The 20,598-nt window shown below is 50.9% G+C and overlaps 1 protein-coding gene across 1 annotated transcript; it reads left to right on the top strand.

Moving 5' to 3' along the window:
• Positions 1-1,532: 1,532 nt before the first annotated feature.
• On the top strand, positions 1,533-20,312 carry LOC137142731 (butyrophilin subfamily 3 member A2-like). The gene is made up of 7 exons (XM_067532181.1): positions 1,533-1,911; positions 6,069-6,350; positions 7,734-7,850; positions 9,594-9,626; positions 10,526-10,546; positions 16,667-16,687; positions 20,269-20,312. The coding sequence occupies exons 1-7, from the start codon at positions 1,650-1,652 to the stop codon at positions 20,310-20,312; spliced, it is 780 nt and encodes a 259-aa protein (XP_067388282.1). The 5' UTR covers positions 1,533-1,649.
• The last annotated feature ends 286 nt before the right edge of the window (positions 20,313-20,598 follow it).

Here is a 20,598-nt window from a genome sequence, read left to right as displayed (position 1 = left end):
TGAATCCCAGACTCTCCAGTTACCAAGTGACAACCCACAAGTCCCTCCTGCTGCTCTGGACACGTCTGATTAGGGCTCAGAGCTAAACCTCGTCTCACGATGAGGATGTGAGGACATTTGCCGGCTTCTTCATTCTGTGCCTTGGTGAAGCCCTTATAATGACCCTCTCCACCTCCAGTGCTGACTTCACAGCTACTCAGGCTCTATGATTCCCTCCTGCTGTGGTTTTCATCCTGCCAATTTAACCAGCTCTCTCTGTGTCTCCTGATGCTTAAGTCTCTGCCCTGAGACACCACCCCGCCCCAGTCTGTGCAGTTCCACAATGGCCGGTTCTCTGTTACCTGCACTTTTCTATCTGCCTCCTTCTCCTTCTCCATTATCTAACCTCTGACTTCGCCTGTGTAGTGATGATGATCTATGTTCACATCTTTACACCTTGCAAGTCTTTACACCGTCTGTACACCTGTCGGGGAGGCCCCCGCACTGGAGCAGAATGAAATATCCTTAGTGCATCAGAACCAGGCCCCCCAGTATCCATTAAACCCAGGGTGCCCATGAGAAGTGTTGAGCCCTATTCACAGATACTAGGGACAGTGTGTAATATTCACATGTGAGCTCTGTGTGACAGACACTGCAACCACATGCGGTATTTTGGGGACAATTGAATTAATGTTATGAATGTTCTGTGTATTTTTGTACCTCCCTTATAAATAGTATCTATATGTGCTATGTGCATCTGTGTGGGCTCAGGATTATAATCTATGACATGGGATAAGATTACCCCAGCTACTCCAGTATCTCTAAACCGTGGGGGGTAATTACCTCTGGGACAGGTAACAGCTCCAGAGAAGTATCACCCCTAGGGAAAATTGCTTCAACTGGTTCAGACCAGGTCCCAGAAGCGAAAGAGAACAAAGATTTTTTGTATAAACCCTTGATTTAAACTGACCGGAAGCCTGGGATCTTGGACTACAAACCGATGACCTGTTAATCAAGAGGGCAAACCATAAGAGAAGGGTCTGAAAGACTTTAGAACCTACCAGAGAGTCCCATGTGCCAGATGAAAATCCTTTTTACAAGCGGGACGTGTCTAGACGTTTGATTCATTTATGTTAGGCTTTTGTCCTTTAATGTTCTCTGCTGTGGAAGAGCCGTTTGGTTACTGGTAACCACTGGCACACACTGTTCATAGCCCTGGGAGGGAAAGCAAAGCACAGGTGCTGGACTTCAATTAGGCCTCCTGGGAAAAGCACAGTGACCTGCAGGAGCTGCAATCCTAAAACCCCTGTGTGGAGGGAGAGTGATCTGGGTCCCTGCCCAGAGAGAGGTGATGGCTAGAGGCCTGAGGGGACAATCCTTGAGCAGACCACAAAGGGGGTCAGAGGTGCAGTTACCCCAAGCCTGTGACTCTCTGCACTCATAGACATGTCTGGGGCACTGCATGGGTACGTGGTGCTCACTTCTAACGCAGGGCGCTCTCTTACTGTGAGTCTTGCTGCTGAATTCATGCCACCCCCAGCCCCTCACCATTTTAATTTCCATTTATCACTGCACATTTCACAGCACAGTTCACAGTGACAGGACCTGACCATCCAATCACCTCCTATGTCAGTGGGGAGGCCGTCCTGCCCTGCCACCTCTCCCCCAGGATGAGCGCTGAGAACATGAAGATGAGATGGTTCCGATCCCGGTTCTCTGCAGTCGTGCACCTGTACCGTGATGGGCAGGATCAGTATGGAGAGCAGATGCTGGAATATCAAGGAAGAACTGAGCTTTTGAAAGATGACATCACCAATGGGAGAGTTTCCCTGAGAATACGCGATATCCAGCCCTCAGACGCTGGGCAGTACACATGTTTTTTTCAGTCTGGGGTCTTTTATGGAGGCGCTTTATTGGAACTGCAGGTAGCAGGTCAGTAACTTGTTTTAATGTTTCATGTGTTAAACAGGGTAATAAGTGGAGTCAGAGGGTTCATGGCGAGATACACGATTTTTCTCATTATGTTGGGTCGGTAGCTCTGCTCTGTATAAGGTTGATTCTAGTTTACTGTTTAAAAGCCAGTTTTTTTAAGGTCTCTGAAATCCAGGCACATATGCAGATTGTCTTGAAAATTGTTGTGACTCATTGGAGTCTGGGGTAGGGTTAGTGGTCCAAATTTGAGGTCATTAGAGCAAGTGGGTAATGAGATACAGACACCCTAAACGGTCAGGTGACATTAACATGTGCTTATCAAAACTGTTTTTGTGCACACTGGGGCAGAACAATGGCAGATCCCCCCACACTGATGTCACCAGCTGGGATTGATCTCGGCTCCTGTCTGGCACCCACAGGGTAACAGTGGTTGATACACAGGGTGCTGTAGCCAAGAGCAGGGAGAGGCAGGAGGCCTGACCCCTGAAGGTGCTGCCAGAGAGAGCAGAAAGGGGGCAGAGGTGCAGCTAGTTCTGTAAGCAGCCGTGCCATGAGGTTCAGGGCAGGTGCAGCGAACACTTGCTCTACACTCAAACACTGAGCCTGCTCCGCGCAAACCACCCCCAGCTTGTAAAATGTTCCCACCCCATCGCCCTTGCCCTGAGGATTCCTTCTGGGACGGTGCCTTCACTGCTCCTCACCAACCATCTCTGACACCAGGCTGCTGAAAATCCCCATGGCAAGAAGTCTGTGCCCTGCTACTGACACAACCTGCACAACTGTGCGCTGAAATGAAGCATGATTGATACCTCCCAGTACACCTGCACGTCTCCGCATGTCACAGGGACAGCTCTGCCAGTGCGCGCCGAATAATCCCTCCACTGGTTATTACAGCTGCACTGAATCCCATGAATGCAGCTTTAGTGCATGCAGCCAATTCCCAGTGGTTATTGCCAGCTCCAAGGGGGCAGAGTTAAGGTTGTTGAGGTGTTTACCTTCACTATGGATTTCCTGGTTTTCAGAGGTCAGAGTTTTGCTGAACTCAGCGCTCTGGAAGGGCAGGAGATAACATCACCAGGCAGCCTGAACTCTGCACTAACCAAGGTTTTGTCAGTGAATTTTCTAGTTTTTTAAAACAACAAGGGAAATGTTTGTTATAGGAGTTAGTGGCCATTTAGGCAGTTGTAATTCTCACCTGGGTTTGCAGTTGCCACATGACTGTGCCTAGGTAATAATCAAAAGACCCAACTTTTGTATAGTGCTTTTCCTTTAGTAGATCTCAGACAACTTTACATCATTATCCCCATTGTACAGATGGGAAACTGAGGCACAGAGAGGAGAAATGAGTTGCCGAAGGTCAGCCAGCAGGTCAGTGGCAGAGCCAGGAATAGTCCCAGTCCCGGGATTTTTCTGCTAGGCCATTCAATTGCTCCGTGGTTGCTCAGTGCTCCTCCCGCTGGACACTCTGTGACAGTGCAATGGGGATAGTCGTCCTCTGCAATGTCTGCAGGGTGTAGCCAGTAACAGGGCTGCAGAGCGAAATCCCCTCCAAGGTCCCTGTCCCAGCACCTGACAGTTTTATTGTACAGCAGCTACTTGCAGCATGTGAGAGAAGACTGGTGTATCTGGCGCCTTCTCCACCTCCTGCCCCATCCCCCCCAACATGTACCTCCCCCTCTGCCCTACATTTCTGGTGCACACATCACAGGCAGCAGCGCACTGGTGGGCCAGACACTGCCTGGGTTACAGAGCCTGAGCTGCGCCCTGAGCTGGGCTGCTCACCCCAACAACAAAGCCTAGCTGGGCCCCCGCACCTGTTCCAGCCAGACTTCCCAGCCATGTTGCAGGCCCCCCAATCCAACTCCCCCTCCCCCACACTCTGCCAGCCCCCCGCCCCCACACAGGTGTGATGTGTATTTTAACTATTCATTTCCTGCATTTCAGACGTTCACATTTTCACCACATTCAGCCCCCCTCCTCCCACCCCCTTGGTCACAGATCACATGAAGGGTTTAGACATTCCACGAGGGGCAGGCTCCCAGATCCCAGGACATGCAGGGGGCAGAAAAGGGAGCTCAGAGCCCTGCAGAGGGGAAGGGCTCCCCAGATCCCACAACTTTTACTGCCACCCCTCACAATATCACATCCCCCTGTCCCTCTCCTTCCCCTCGCCTGAGGAGGCCCCATCCCTTCTTTCCTTCCCTACCAGCCATTCCAATTCATCCCCCTCCCCTAATACCCACATTCCTTGCTGCAGCCCTCTCCCTCTCCCGCATTTCCGTCTCCTCTGCCATCCCGATCACCCGCCCCCAGCAAACGTTTGCATGTGCAATTTATTGTCTTTTCAAACATAGTTTCAGCATCTTCTGAATTATCTGCTATATGCAGACGATATCTCAAAAAAGAAAAACAATGTAACCATCCACTCACCTTGACATAGTCTGAGTTTCCCCCCACATGTTCACAGGTCACTCGCAGATTTCTTCCCACGGTGGGTTTCAAACTTCAAAGTTGCTAGAATCTGGGAACTTTCTGAAAGGCTGGATTTTCTCAGGGTCTGTATCTTGGGAATCTTTTGCTCAAATGACTCCACATTTGGATCATTCCCAGCCCTGCCCTCCTACAAGTCACAGCAAACTTTACCACAGCCCAGGTGTGCCTGCAGATTTCAGAGCACTTAAAAGAATCTTCCTTTAAACAGAAAAGTCTTTGCAATCTGAACTGAAGCAGAGCTGGTGCCCGCCATAACACAGTATGGAATTAACCATCAGCAACTGCTTTGCTGTACCCAGATCCTCATTCCTCAGCACAGGATAATGCTGAAAGGCGGCTGTCTAGGCAGGATAAAGAGAGGAGGAGGGAAGGGGTCTGCCCAGCCATCTCCCAGTATCAGAGTCTCAGTGAGGTGAGCCCTGTGGCCGATTCATCCTAATTAGATGTTCTCAGTTTAATGAGGCTACCCCAGTGGAGATAAATACAGCCTTAAACCATGACTCTGAGAGGTGTGAACTGCTCCATTCATGGCAGAAGGTGTTCCCATCCCCCCTCCCCAGTGCTGCAGATCTGGTGCTATGCATCAAGCATGCCCATTCTCAGCCCCTCACCCCAGTCTCAGCAGTGTGTGTTTTTGGCTCATGCTCACAGCATGCATCTCCTCAGCCCCTCCTCACTCAGTAGGGCAGGGTAGGGTTTCTGCAGATCCTGGCACACATGGAGGAGGGAGAAGGGCTCAGAACTCCCTAGACAGACAAGCCAGCCCAACCCAGGTCACATGAGGCTGCGTGTGTGTGTGGAAGTGGGGTCAGACCTCATCGAACCAGGTTTTGCAAATAATGAATGTTGTATTTTGATATTTAGCTGCTACTTCCATCTAGTGCAGGTTTTTACATTATTTGCACCTGTCTGTGTTGTTCATTATGTGTTTATATCAAAACAACACAAATTAAGTTTTAAAAAAAGAATCCTGAGTGGGGAAGGCTCCAGACACGTGTCCCTTCTCTTCTGCTCCATGGAGGATCATCTGTGTGAAATTTCCAAACAGCTAAAGGCCTTCTCTGCACAGCGTGGTCTGGTGTGGGAGGCATTACCTTAACACTGCATTTCCTTCTTATCTAATGTCTGCATTTTTTGGGTGTGGGTTTCTTTCCTGGCTCTCAGAGGAGTCCAATTTTCTTTTGCTAACTTCTGCACTCTGGAATGGAAAGAGGCACTGCCAACGCAACCTGACCTCCCCAGTAACCAAGTTTTTTAGTAGTGAATTAATTGAAGACTTTTCTACACATACACATGCACTGATTTCAATGAAGTAGTGCAAAACCCTATGTGGACACTCTTACATGATTTAGAAATGGTTTGTATTAATTTAGCTTGAATTCATTCATTCTTGATTTAAGAGTGTCCACACAGGGGCTTACGCTGGTTTAACTAAACCACTTTAACTAAAATGGAGCAAGTTTGTGCACGGAACAGCCCTGACATTAACATTAATTCTACTGTATGTCAAATTGGAATCTGGCCAGTTTAATTAACCAGCCACACCCAGGGGCTCACAGTCAATTACTAGTTTAATAGGAAATGGCTTTGATAATAGTGGAAAAACATTTTGCTCATTAGTGGGCTCTGTAGGGTCATCACAAGTTCATTCATTTCTTCTGTAGGTTTGGGCTCTGCTCCTGCCATCTCTGTGGAGGGACATCAGGATGGAGGGATCCGGGTTGTGTGTCGATCATCTGGATGGTTCCCAGAGCCCGAGGTGCTGTGGAGAGATCTCCAGGGGCAGCTCTTACCATCAGTCTCTGTGAACATATCCCAAGAGGCCAATGGCCTGTTCCATACAGAGGCTGCCATTGTTCTAACAGAGGAGTCCAACCGGAAAGTGTCCTGCTGTGTCAGGAACCCCCGACTCAACCAGGAGAGGCAGTCAGAGATTTCCATAGCAGGTCAGTGCCCGTCCAAGCCGCGCGTGGATAGACTGAGATGGTGCAGACATTGGTGGAGGGTATTTAAAATTGTATCTTCTCATTATTGGCCTGAATCTTCAAGGTGCCGAGTGCTTCTTGTAAATCCTGAGCAGCCTCAGTGCTCTGTGACTCCAGCAGGAGCTGAGGGTGTTTAGGACTTCGCAGGCTGGGCTGCCATTGGCCAGATTCTCAGAGCAGCTCCGTATCCAGTGATCATCTCTTCTCTGGGGGGAGGGGGAGGGAATTCTCCTTTGTCCCTGCAGAGCAGTGAGGACTATGCTGGATTTGCAAACTGTCAATTTAGGAATGCGGGTTGGGATTGGGGTTTTCGAGGTCCTGTTCCCAGGCTAGAGCTGGGCTGTGCAGTGTGTGAGCAAAATCAGGGTTTGTCTACAGCAGGGGTAGGGAACCTTTTTGTGTCAAGGGCCTGATGGTGGCCCTGGCGGCGGGGGAGAATTCGGCGGTGGCGCGGTTTGAGGGCGGCGACGGGGTTCCGTGGGGGGCGCGGGGCAGTGCCCGCTGCCAAAGTCCTCCCGCCACCGAAAACGGGCAAACGGCGGCAGGGTTTCGGCGGCGGGCACTGCCCCTCCACGGAATCCTGCCGCCGCTGTGAATCCGCGCCGCCGCTGAATTCCCCCCCGCAGCCAGGGCCACACAAAATGATTTCACGGGCCGTAAACGGCCCGCGGGCCGGACATTCGCCACCCGTGGTCTACAGGAACAGTTAGTTCACGGCAAGCTGGGGGTTAAATCTGCCTCACTCTAGCCTGCCAGGCACCGTCTGCCTGTGTGGCCCCTGCTACCTGCACTAACAATTCCGTGGTGCGCTTTGCTCTACCCAGCTTTGAAACGGGAACAGATCAAAGTGCACCAGGGAACTTTCAGTGCCCAGCAGCAGGGTCCACACAGCCAGTGAGTGCGCAGCAGCCTAGTGCGAGGTAGATTTACACCCCAGATGAGCCAACGTAAAGCAAAATGGGGTGAGCTGTGCCCACTGCCTTAGGGAGGGCCAGTCTGCACCGGCTGCAGCCCTGGGGTCAGTCAGAGCAGCCTAGGGAAGTGAGGGAACACCGGCTCGCTTCGACGTAGGCCAGGGGAGGATGAAGATGGATGCAGCATAGCAGAGCTCCACCCTCTACCTTCCATGTTGCAAACACAGCCCCTCCCATGAATTAACCATGGTCAGTAAGAAGACTAAAGCTTGGACTTTCATTGGCTTAATAATAAAGCACAAAGGAGCCACATATCACTGTGTATTTCCCTGTGAGATTCTTGTAACTGGCCATGTCACCACTGTTGAGTGTCCTGCCTTCATTCTGCACGTGTTTGCTTCCAACTAATCAATGACACTTTCTCTTGCAGAGCTGTTTTTCCCAAGGGTCAGTCCCTGGATGGTGGCTCTGAACGTGATCCTGGCTCTCCTGCCTGTTCTCATTCCCCTGGCCAGTTACTGCTTCTGGAGGGAACACAGAGCGAAAGGTAAAGTAATGGTGGGGAGGAGAATGTGGGGACTTGGTGAAAGGGAGAGACAGACAGACAGACAGAGATTTAAAACCAAAACCAAAAGCCGAGAGACAGGGATTAAGGGGCTTTTTTTTAATATCCGGAGGAGTTTCAGGCAGCAGGAGCTGGGCTGAGGGTGAAGGGGGAGCTGAATAAATTATGACTTTTGGACATTTGAACTGAGAAGCATCAAGTGATTTCACCCCTTCGGCTCTCACCAAGGCACCCGCTGGAATGTGACTCTGAGCTATTCCGTGGGGTCAGCCCTGCTCCAGCTGAAACACAAATGTGAGGCTCAGTGAGCTGGGCTTGGAGCTCCGACATGTGTAACTGGGCTGCTTGCAGGAAAACCTGAAAGCAAAGTAGGAGGAGAGAAGGGGCTTCTTAGGGCCCAGTTCTGCCCCCCAGTCTGTGCATGGATCCCCTCTTGTCCCTGTCTAGGTAAGTAGGAGCTGTGGGTGGGCAAAGTAGTGGCTGTGTAAATGGAAAGGTTAATATTTACCTTATCTACAGTAAGATTGGCTCAGCCTGAGGTCTTGTTACAGGAACAGGGCAATGAACTCTCTACTGCAGTGTGAGTGCTCAGCTGAGGTTTTTTCTCGGGTCACAAAGGGCAGAAATTGGCCTTCAGTGATCTCTGTGTTTATAGGGAGCTGGGGTTTTCAAAGCTGCCCAAGGGGTCTGAATACTCAGTTTTTGTTTAAATTAATGAGCACCAGTGTGTAAACCTCTAAGGCACCTTTGAAAGTCCCACCCAGAGGTTTTTTTCTTCCCTGAAGTGCTGTGAACTTTATGTAGAAATTTGCAAGTGTAGGAAGAACTGGGAAGGGGAAATGTCTGTTAAATGATTTTCTAGTCAAGATGGATGTGAAAGTTGGAACTGGATGTTGTGTGTTTAGACCTGTCACCTTCCCACACTGTCAGCACCAGGTTTGAACTGGTTAGTTTGTGGTTTGAATGGATACAGGATGCGCATTGAGCCCATGTTTAGGTGACAGGGATTATCTCATTTCGAGTTGTATGTAAAATGTGTCTATGTGCCCAGAGAGAGCTATGTTGGGCTCATTTCCAAACACTAACAAATCAGACCAATTAACTGTCACTGTCTTGTTTCACGGGCCTTGGAGAGAATTCTCTGCCCCAGCTGCACAGCTGTGCGGTCTGGCTAGGAGTGCTGTAACAAAACAAACACACTCCGGACTTGCACGGCTGCCCTGAGACACTGCTCGCACTGGGGCACAGATGGTCTAGCTCAGGCTGTGCTCAGAAGTGACTGTCAGACATGATGCTACCTCCATTTCCTGCAGTGTTTGTATCCCAGGCTGACACACCCAGTGGGCGAGCTCCATGTGGGAAAGAGCTGATCTTAGAGGTGATGCCTGCAGGGTCCATCCACACCCTCCTCCCTGGCTCATGCTGAGCTGAGCACCCAGCTAAAGAAAGGCACCTCCACTGTGTTCTTAGCTGGGCACCTTCCAACTAGCCTGGCCTTACAGGGAGCTGTTCCTGTTTGTCACTGGGACCAGGACTCCGTGACCAGAAGCTGGCCTAGGATGGGAGTGCAGGGACCTCCGCAGGGATCCATCTGTGTCTCTCCATGTGTCCATCTATTTGTTTCTCTATTTTGTAACGACAGCCCAGATGCATTAAACAATAACAGGAACTTCACCATAAACATGACAGAATGAAATCTCACCTCTCATCCTTTTCTCCATCCAGAGACGCTGCGATTGGAACTGGAGAGTGAGAAAGGTCAGTGTCTAGGCCACTTACAGTAACTGATGTAATGCTTATCCCCATAAATATGAAGGGGGGTATCTCACCTCTCCTCCTTTTCTCCCACTAGAGAAGTGATTTTCAACCTGTGCTCCACAAATCCCTGGAGGGCTGCAGACTATGTCTCAGATTTCCAAAGTGGTCTGCCCCACCATTTGACATTTTGTAGAGATCCACAAATGACAAAAGGTTGAAAACTGCTGCCCTAGAGACTCTGCAATCTGAGCTGGTAGTGGGGAAGTCAGTCTCTGGGCCATTGCCCCGCTGCCCCCCTCCCAGAACCTGCCCTTGCATCAGGCTTTTCTGATTTTCACCTAAATCAATAGGGCTCTGACCAGAGTGGGGAGGCGAGGGGCCTGGCTGGAATACGGGGGTGAGGAGCCCAGTGGGCAGGGGCTGGCTGAAGAGGAGGCAAGAAATCCAACTGGGGGGCTGAGTGCAGTGGGACGAGGGGCCTGCTACTTTAACTTTAACATCACCTCACCTTAAACCCTAACCTCACCCCGTATCCTGAGGGATCTAACGGTGATTTTAGTGGCAATCAGGATTTTAAAGACTTCTAGTTTTTACCAAAATCACCAGGGTTTAGCCCTATGATTGTAAGAACATGCCCATTCCAGACAGACAGAAACACCATCGAGTTCCGTGTGGGGCCTCCCTTCACGCAGCCGATAGGGACAGGAGAGGGCATTTACTCAACCTTTTAACTGCACTAGGCGCTGTGTCCCCAGTATAACTCTGGCAGCGGGAATAGCTGGGCAGAGCCCTGTGTGTGTTTTAGCGTCTACCAGAAGAAAAATGAGTCCTGTGAGTCTTGAATAATTGAAGTTAAATCTTCTGCCTTGTAACACCCCTCTCCTGTCATTGACTTGCAGCGGCGCATCTGGCAGAGAAAGGTACGGTCGGTCCCTTGGTTCATTGGGATGCGGAGGGGGAATCTCAGACTTTTTCACAAGTTGCACAGACCCCTATTCTCACTGTGAACCGAGAGCCAGTCTGGTTTGTGCCGTGCGTGGGGAAGCTCTGCCCCTTGTCCCGCACACTCAGCGCACGGAATGAACAAACCCAGCCTCCATGCACTGAACCCAGGGGATTTATTGCTCCCACACGGCGGGGGAGGGAGCAAGTTTGGGGTCACTCTGCGACCGTGTCCCAGCGACGTGCCCATGCTGGGAGCTGCTGTAGCACTTCACACCCCCGGGGTGCCCCTGGCAGGCAGAAGGTGGCAGGGACGCGGTGGCTGATGATGTCATCATGCTGCTTGTCACAGTGTCACTCACCCATCTTCTCTCTGTGCTGATTGGCTGCCAGCTCTGACCCCCTCAAACCCAGTCCTGTCACCCCAACCTCACCCACCCCCGTCCTGCTCCCCTCCCCCTCCCTTTCCTTGTAGCTCATCCCTCCCCCTGCACAACGCAGGGTGATTGTTAAAGGGTGGCAGGGACGTGCCATTTGCACCATCGCTCTGCTCACTCTGCTTGTGTGTCCTGCCCATTCCCCCGCCCTGGGCCTGTCGTGTCTGGTTAGACTGGCAGCTCTTCGGGGCAGGGACTGGCGACTGCTCCACATCTGTGCAGAGCCCAGCACTGGCCTGGCCTGGCCTCTAGGCACAGCTGTAATACAGGGCGGGGCACCCACTTTGTTACTCATGTAGGCAGAGCTGCACCCCCAGGACAAGCCCTCAGCCCCCTGTGACCAGGTCCCACCCCCACTCTGGGCAGATCCATATCGACTTGGGTGAAAATTGGAAAATCTATTTCCAGTAAAATCCGGCTTTTCCATTTTCTGATTTTTCACCAAAATCAGTCGGGTTCTGAGTGGGGCTGGGGTCTGGAGGGAAGGGGTCTGGCTGGACTGGGGATGAGAAACCTGCCTGGGGGATGGCTGGAGTGGGATGCGGGATCCCAACTCTCATCCTCAACCCTAATCCTAACCCTGAGGTCACTGCCTCACCCTGTGTCCTGAGATTTTAGTGGAAATCAGGCTTTAAAGATTTCCATTTTTCACCAAAATCAGGAAGGCTCTGCCCACTGCTGCCTAAAACATGCCCTGAAACGTTGGAGCAGATGGGACGTGGTTTTCAAAAGTTATCACATTACAGACAGACAGACAGACAGACAGAAATGCCATCCGGTTGGTTGTGGGGCCTCCCTTCTCTGAGTCAATAGTAATAGTTGATTTTCATAAGAGCTTTGTCTTCAAAGAAGCTGGTTTTATTTGGGGATATTTATCTAAACAGGGTTTTAATATAGATTCACTAAGGCCCCGATTCAGCAGGGTAGTTAAGCACATGCTGGACTTTAAGCCCATGAGTCAATCCTGCCCTGTTCAGCATGTGCTTAAGGCCATGTCTACACTACAGAAATTTGTCGACATAAGACATGTCAAGTTTCAGCCACCACTATAATTATACCAGTGGCTGATGTCCACACTGCTCTCCTTGGGTCGGTGGAGTGTGTCCTCACCAGGACCACTTCCACCGACCTAAGGGGCAGTATGTGGGGAGCTGAGAGTGCCGTCTCTCCGCTCTCTGCAGGGAGCCCACAGGCTCCCCAGCTCCCTGTGGGCTGCCCCCACCCCCGCACTACCCATCCCAGCCCAGAGGTTTGCAGATGAAAGCCCTATGCTTCTTGTAGAGGTGGTTTTATTTTGTCGGGAAAACGGCCGTTTTGTTGGCGGGTAGGTGACTGTAGCACATACACCAGGACTGGTTTGTCGACTTTTTGCTGACTTTTCTCAACAAAACTTCCTAGTGTAGACCAGTGTTTCTCAACCTTTTAAGTAGCAAGTACCCCAACTTCTGAAAATTTTAATAAGTACCCAACACTCAATTTTCCACTCTGAGAAATACAATCTTTTCCCCTTTACCGCTGGACAACTGTATTTCTCATAAAGCAGGAGGGTCCTGAGTTCTGCAATGCTGTGTGGCTGTGGCAGATCACAAAACCCCCTGCGGTTTCTCCCCTCCTTCCTCCTCCTCTTCCTCCATAAAGGAGCAAAGCTCAACGCCAGCCAATCACTATTGGGGTCACATGATGTTCTCCTCACACAGGTGGGAACTTGTGAGGGATGAGCAGGCACTAGCGGCCCACCAGAGTGGATAGCAGCGCTCCCCATGGCCGTCCCTAGGGGGTGCGGGCTTGGGGCAAATCACACTGTGTGGGCCCCTCTTAAGATTTTTATACTGGTAAAATCTGGGGCTGTCACAGTTGTGAAGTTCACTAAATTGACAAGTAAGCCTGCGGGTAGAGCCCGGCTTCAGGACTGGGCGAGCTGCTGGTCTCTCCGCCTGGTTTTCTGGGCACCGGACTTTGAGCCAGGGAGGGGAGCTGCCACCTGGGCAAGTTGTAGGCGGCTGCCGCCTGGCTGCCAGTCCAGGAGGTGGGCAACTGCCACCTGCTCCGAGCTGCAGCGGAGGAGGCTTCCGCGCAGGCTGGGACCCGGGGATGTGGGCAAGTGGCAGGCAGCTGCTGCCTGTCTTCAAGCCAGGGTGTGGGAGGCTGTCTCTTGGCTCAGAGCCGGGTGCAGGTGGCAGCCACACAGCTGCAAGCCCAGCTCGCAGGGTGCAGGAGGCTGCTACTGGGTTCCCACCTGGGAGCTGGGACCGGGCGGGACGCAAGTGGCTGCCGCCTGGCTTCCCAAAAAGCCAGAGGCTGCTGCCCAAGCCGGCGGCTGCTGCCCAGCGTCCCAAAAAGCTGGCAGCTGTCACCCAGCTTCCCAGAACTGCCGGCGGCTGCCATCTACCTCCCAGCAAGGAGGTGGGACCGGGCAGGAAGCCGGTGCCTTCCGCCTGCCTCCCCCAGAAGCCGGGGCTGCCGCCTGCCTCCCTTCACTGGGTTTTTCACCGCGTACCCACTGCCTGTGTCTTGTGTACCCCCAGGGGTACGCGTACCACAGGTTGAGAAACTATGGTGTAGACAACACCCAAGTGTTGTGCTGTATCAGACTCTAAAACAGAAGCTTTTAAGGACACAGGAGCTGCCTGAGCAAATCAGACCCGGGCCCATCTGGTCTGGGATCCTGCCTCTGACAGCAGCCATCCCAGCACTGGCTGCTTCAGGAGAAGGTGCCAGACACCCTATCACAGCTTGTTTGAATTTCTTTTAAATTTAACCTTAATTCTGTATTTCTTGGGTCTATAACACTGGGTCTGGAGATAATTTCAAGATCCTTGTAGAGTTTTTTACCCTTAAGTTACAAGTACATCCTCAACCTTAACTCCACCTTAATGTGGTTTTATCTGGGAATTGCATTGTTCAATATGGTCTGTAGCTACAAAGAGACTTAGGCACCTTAACCCCAGATGCAGGCATCTTGAATCCCACTTTTAGTCATTGTGATCCATAAACTTCACTTGGCTGATACCTACCCCTGTAGGTGCCTAAACTCACTCGGTGTATCAATCTCTGCTGTAAAAGTTCTCTTGGTATCTAAGTTTCTGCCGCTGGGGACGTGGCACGCACTGCTGCCTTGCTCTAGACATCTTGGCACCTATCTCCCACCTGAGCTCCAGAGAGACCCAGGAACTGGGGGGCAGATGGGTGGGGGAGTGTCTATCTCACCCCTGGGGCCTGAACCAGTAGACATGCGTGGAGGCCACCCAACACCACACAGCAGTGAGAGATGGAGAGGCGATGTCCCTTCGTTATAACCTTTAGCCCAGGAGTTAGGGTATCCACCTAGGATGTGGGACACTCTGGTTCAAGTCCCCCCTCTCTGCCAGATGAGGGGAAAGGATTTGAACAGGGATCTCCCAACTCTCAGGAGAATGGTCTAACCACAGCTATGGGATAGTCTGATGTGGGGTCCCTCCATCTCTTTTGTTCAAGTTGTTAAACTTTAATTAAATATTAATTGAGAATCACTCTGTAAACCCCCCCCCACCACCACCACCACCACCATCCCCAGCCATGTTGGGTGGTGCACAGTAGCTGCCTTACCCTGTCTCACAAGACACACTGAAGGGCCTAAGCTGCCTGGCTGCAGAAGAGGGGCTCCTGGCTGTGGCTTGCTAGCAGAGAGAAGCCAGACTCCTGAGAGGGGCAGGACTTAGCACACACCCCTCTTGTCAGCATTTCTCTGGTTCTTAGCGCGCTGGGTTTTGTGGATCCCCTTCTAAGGCGCCCGTCTCTCCCCGTTCATTGTATAGGGAGCTTTGTGATGCCTTAGGGGTTACGAGAGGTCTCCAGGGTGAATCGCTACCAGCTGCTCACAGTGTGAGAGAGTCTTGTCTGTGCCCACTGGGGGAAACTCTCCCACAGCTACCGGCTACAGGCAACACAAGGCGCTCTGCTCCAGGCTCCACAAGCCCTGCTGTGTCTCTCTGCAGTCTAGCAATTCACCCCTTCACCCACACACACACACACACACACACACACACACACACACACACACACACACACACTTTGTTGCACTCGACAACCACAGTGTACGCCAATCCACCGCCTCTGTGGAAACAGGGCAGCCAGCTTATTGGCTTCACCTTCATTCAACACACTCATTTGCACAAGGCACTTAGACGTGTCTATTGTAAAACCAAATTGAAGTTTAATTAATAGAGCGTGAGATAGAGACTCAAATAAAAGCAAGTGTAAGGATTTGGAAACACAGACACATGTAGAAGAAACACAAAATACAATCTATGGCCTCTACTTGTTAACAGGTTACAATCCTCTCCGATAAGGTATTTCTCACCTGGTCAGTCCAAGCAGCGCTTGTCCAGTTCAGAGAGCTGGGATCCTCTTTTTATGACACACTCCCACTGCCAGTTATGGATAACATCTTGTGCCCGTTCTTCTTTCTCTATGCAATCCTGGCCTATTGTCTTTTTTCATAATCAAGATGTATTTTTATTGTATTTTATAATATAGAATTATATATGATTGCCCTGCTGGCTACCCTGCAATGCTGGCCCTGCCTTTTATATGCAGAAAAAGAGTTGTTATGGCACAGGTGGGCCATGGAGTTTTTATAGCATGTTGGGGGAGTGGAGGCCTTAGAAAGAAAAAGGTTGAGAACCCCTGCCCTAGATGTATATTCCTGAAGGCCCCAGTTCTGCAAAGTACTTAAGTATCCGCTTTATTTTCTTGGCTGACCTGAGGCCTAAAACAGCAGCTTTAAAGAACACAGGAGTGGCCAGCACAGATCAGAGCAGTGCTCCCCAGCCTGGGATCGGGTCTGAGACAGTGGCCAGGATTAGCTGCTTCTGAGGAAGATACAAGAAACCCTCTAGTGACCAGTGATGGAACAACCTGCTTGTCACCAAAGTGTCTTCCTAGCCCCCTCAGTCAGAGGTTGACTTATGCGCTCAAGGAGGAGGGTTTGTCTCCTTCCCACAGTTCTTGGGTTCTTCGTTTTTTTGGTGCTTTGTTTTTTAAAAATCCCCTTTACTCTCCCCCTTCCATTCTGCCATTTCCCAGTTAAGCAGCTGGACTTGTCACCCTGATTGACTCCCGCGATCCCAGCCACCAGTTTGCCACCTGTGATTCCCTCCTCAACTTCCCTCCTCCTGCCCCCGCCCCCCTCTCCACAGATCCCAATGATTTCTTTACAAAGAAAATGCACAAGATCAGACATGACCTTGCCCCCCTCATCCCTCCCAGAAATTTCACCTCATGGCCCTGAGCAGAGCCTCGAGAAGATACTGGAATGTAAATAATAATGTGGGATGGGGGCAGGAGACTGGCATGAAGTATGGAGATATGGCAAGAGGCAGGGGGACAAAGAGGGGCTGGAGGATGGGAAGGGTAAGGAGCTGTGTCATGGAGCCAGGAAGCTTTCTAGTCCAGGTTTATGTCTGAGCTGTGTAAAGCATTACATGTAACAGCTGGAGCAGGAGAGCTTTGGTCCCTGCCCCCACAAGCAGTCGGCTCCCACGCTGTGTTCTGCTTAGCACCTCCTGGACAAACCTCTCAAAACATTCATGTCCCCAGTGAGGGAGAAGTTACTCTTACCTTGATTACTGCACATTAACTTTTGTGAGTTGAAATTAATCCACACTGTCTTTTCCATTCCAGCGGAATACGAGGCAGTGAAAGGTAAGTGCAGTTGTAATGGTTTTGATGAAACTCTAACTTGGGAAGTGAACTCTCAGATCTGTGTGTGTAAAGAAATGTTAGTGTAAAATAAACGGAAGTGTGTCACTCCAAGAGGTAATATACAGGACAAGGGGAATTCCAGACCTAGGACTTGTGGAAACGGAGAGAAAAACTCTCTGATAGGTTCGGTTTGGGATACGGGGGGTTAAGCGAGACAGTGATGATTCTGGGGGTTTGCTTAATCAATAAACCCTTTATTTTACAATAAACAATCCTATCCTTATAATAACACAGTTCTATTTCTATAATAAAGAGTTTCACAGCAAGCAATTGCACAGCAAACAGTGATAGCAAAGGGCAGGAGAACTCCGTGCACGAAAGGACAAAATGTGCCACCCAAGACTTTAGCGTTTTGTGATCTCTCCTGGATCAACGCGTGGCTGCCAGCATTTGACACTAGGGTGCCCGGTTTTGGAGTTCCCCAAAGAAGTTACAAGACAAACACAACAGAAAACAGTTAATCCATACTCACAAACATTATATACAGGTATACCATGCTGGCCAAATTCAGTTGCCGTTTGCTTTAGATACTGCAGACGGGAGAGAGCCACTGTGAGTGATCAGTTCACAGCGAAGCAGGCTGGGGAAGATGCGTCAGCCCGCCAACACGACCAAGAGATACACGGGGTGCCGGGTAGATTCAATTCCTCTCTCCCTTCTGCCACCTGGGTTTGAACTTTTATAGTTTCCCACGGTCAGCAGAGGCTAAGCCCCATTGGTTGCTATTTGCTGCATGACCTTCTAAGGTCATGGCTCGGAGTTTAGCCAACCAGGTGCTCCTGATTTCCTGGGCAGGTATGAACCAGCCAACCAGGTGATTACAATTATCCTGGGCAGTTGCTGACCACGCACCAGCAGGTGGGGTCACTTCATTTCCTTATAAGGAGACAGGTACATGCGGCTCGTGCTGCTTAGTCAACCCTCCCTAGGCTGCCTCTTTATCCGCGTGGGGGGGGAAGTGCATGTGGTGCTGCAGACGCCACTATGCGATTCAGTCTCCACAGGACTGATAACACACAAATCGATATTACCCAGAAATTATACATGGAAGGTTAGTGACACTGAAATATGAATATTCTCGGTTTTATTTTTCATAACATTAACCCTTGAAAACACTCTAAAAAACCTCCAAACAAGCCTCACTCACTGTCTCCAGAGAGACCTTATCACAATAACGATAATTGTTTTATTCCAATATTGCCCAACCCTGCAAGTTCTCCTCGGCCACACTCCCACGCCCATCGCCTCCCTTGGGGCTGCATTGGGCCCTCTGACTCCCACTGGCTTCCACACAGCACTTGTGGGGTCAGACCCATATGCCTGAGCCTGTGCAGGGCTGAGCACCATCAGCTCCCACTGACGCCGGCAGGAGTTGCTGGCGCTCAGCACCCCAGGAGGGTCACACCTGCATCATCTATATTATGGAAACACTTACAAAAGGGAAGAGTTCTCTGAACTGCAGGCCCATGTTGTCTCCTGTGCCAGGATCTGCCTGGTGTGTGTCGGGGGGGGATACAGTTAGGGAGCTGGTTATGGTTCCCTGATTATCCAGCTGCCCTAGGGGCTGCTCTCATTTGCTCCAGCTGGCTGTGGTCCCTGAGAATTGGTGATGTGCTCTGCTCTGCCCCAACACACCCCCTCCCAACCCCTTCCACCCCTGACATGCCGCCTACACCAGGATGGTGGAGGGGGTCGTAGTTGGCACAGGAGTCAGCAGTGCTGCTTTACGCCAGCTGAGCGCTCCCTACACCAGGGGAATTCTCTGATGTCCAGGGCCTGGTTTCCGCCATTCTGCCACCCTGACTCACAGGAATGATTCTCACAGGTGCCACCCCATTGATTTCTGCGGGAGGGTTTGCAGGATCAGGTGCCATAAAGCAGAAGCCCTGATTAATAATTAGGGGCCCAATCCTGCCATCCTCACTAAGGCAGAATTTTCACTGATGTCAATGTAAGTTATATTTTGGGCATGTTTGTCACTGAAAATCTCTCCTATTGATTCATTTATGTTCTTTTTTTCCTTTTCTCCCCTTTCATTCCCATGGATCCTTCTGGCAGAAGTGGGTAAGCTCCGTTTCTGGTTTATGTCTTTTTTTTTTTTTTTTTCTTCAATATGTGACTTGCTGAGTCTGTATTTCATTTGTGTAAATTCTCATTTCTGATTATTTCAGGTCTTGCCAGAGCCCGAAAATATGCAGGTAACTAACGCTGATACGGCCTCAGTTACGCTCTGTCCCATTCCCCTGGGATATTCAGTCCTCTTACAGCCCTCCCAATAACTAATGGGAAGGAGTAAAAAGTGATTGTCCGTGTGAAAGTTTGAGGAGCTGGGAATCCACACACCTCCTCTAGTCTGACTGTTTGCGGTGGGAGGGAGCTAGTGAAAACAGACAATTGTGTAACTGCTCTCGGTTGCTGTTTTATAGCCTTTAGTCAATGAATTGTTTATATCTCTGCTGTCCATTTTTGGCAGCCCTGCCATGTGATGGCAGACAGTGGATGGAGAGCAGAGGGGCAGCTGGTGTCTCTAGAAGGGTTGCTGGGATGAGGAACTAGGAATTCAAACCTCCTTCCCCTACATTAGTGCCTGTCAACATGGGGATGCACAGGAAAGAGCCCAGAGTAGCTAGTGTGGAATAGCCCTTTGGCAGTGTAATAGTTAGGGTGTGAATTTAAAGCTGTTCCAGACTAACTCCCCGTGTGAACGCTGTTATTCTGTGCTCTTCTCCTTCCAACATGACTGCAGCATGAACATCTGCAGCACCTGGGAAATCCGAGGGCAGCACAAAATAAATTAAATTGCTTATCCAGTGAAAGGGCAGATTCTGCCATCCTTGCGCAGTGGGACTCGAGGGGCTGCTCAGTTTGCATAAGTGTGACCATCACCTCAGCCTCTGGGCTCTCCACCTTCGTGTGCAGCTCAGAGCTGGGCTTCATTCCACACTCGATCGTAAGCTGGTTCTGGAGCTTAACCAGCTCCTTCTGCAGCAACAAACACGGCTGCTCCCAGTCACCTTCTCAGTGCTGAGAGGGGCCAGTTCACCCCTCTCAGCTGAGATCCAGCCCCTTGAGCAGCACATCTCCTCTAGCTCCTGCAGGGCCTCAGCCTTTGGGCCGTAGGGTCTTCAGCTGGGCAAGGCCTTCTGCCCTGATCCCTCAGCTGCAGCAACCTGCCCTTCCAGCTCTTTCCAGTTCATTGGTGGACGGTTTGCTGGGTAGCTGCAGAGCACACGGCCACTAGTGCAGCTTCCCTTGTAGCCACCACCTCTGCATCTGTGCACCGTGACATCCTGCCCTTCAGCGACTGATTGACTTTTCCCCCCAAAACGCCTTCCAGGGTATCTGAGGCATCACTTCATTCCCCTGTGTAAATGCAGCCTCCTGGTAATTTATTGCTGGGCTCTCTCTCTCTTACCGCGTACACCAAAGCCATCAGCCACCTCTGTCCTCTCCTGAGTCATCAGCTTTAGTCTTTCCAGTTCTTGAACATGTTCCAGGAGCTGTTACTTCGCTTCTCTCAGGATACGTCTATACTGAGCTGGGAGGTGATTCCCAGATCAAGTAGACGTACCTGAGCTAGCTCCTAAAAGAAGCCAGCATCTACATGAGCTGGGAATCAACCCTCCCGGCTCAGATGTAGCCATACCATCAGTTTCAAGTTCTCCTGGTTATTACCGTCTACCCAGCATAGCAGGCTCATATGTCCCAGAAATCACTGTTCTAGTTTTCCAGCCATGCTACTCACACTTCCCGTCAGGGCCTTCAGGGCCTGTAAACTCTGTGGAAGCACCCGGGCAGCCCCAGCCTGGGGCAGCTGTCTAAACAGCGCACGAGCCCTGCAGCCTCACGGG

This window comes from Emydura macquarii, unplaced genomic scaffold (genome assembly GCF_026122565.2).
Source record: "Emydura macquarii macquarii isolate MOO-44397 ecotype Brisbane River unplaced genomic scaffold, CSIRO-AGI_Emac_v2 contig_3246, whole genome shotgun sequence".
NCBI lineage: Eukaryota > Metazoa > Chordata > Testudines > Chelidae > Emydura > Emydura macquarii.
This window is presented reverse-complemented; position numbering and strand designations above follow the sequence as displayed.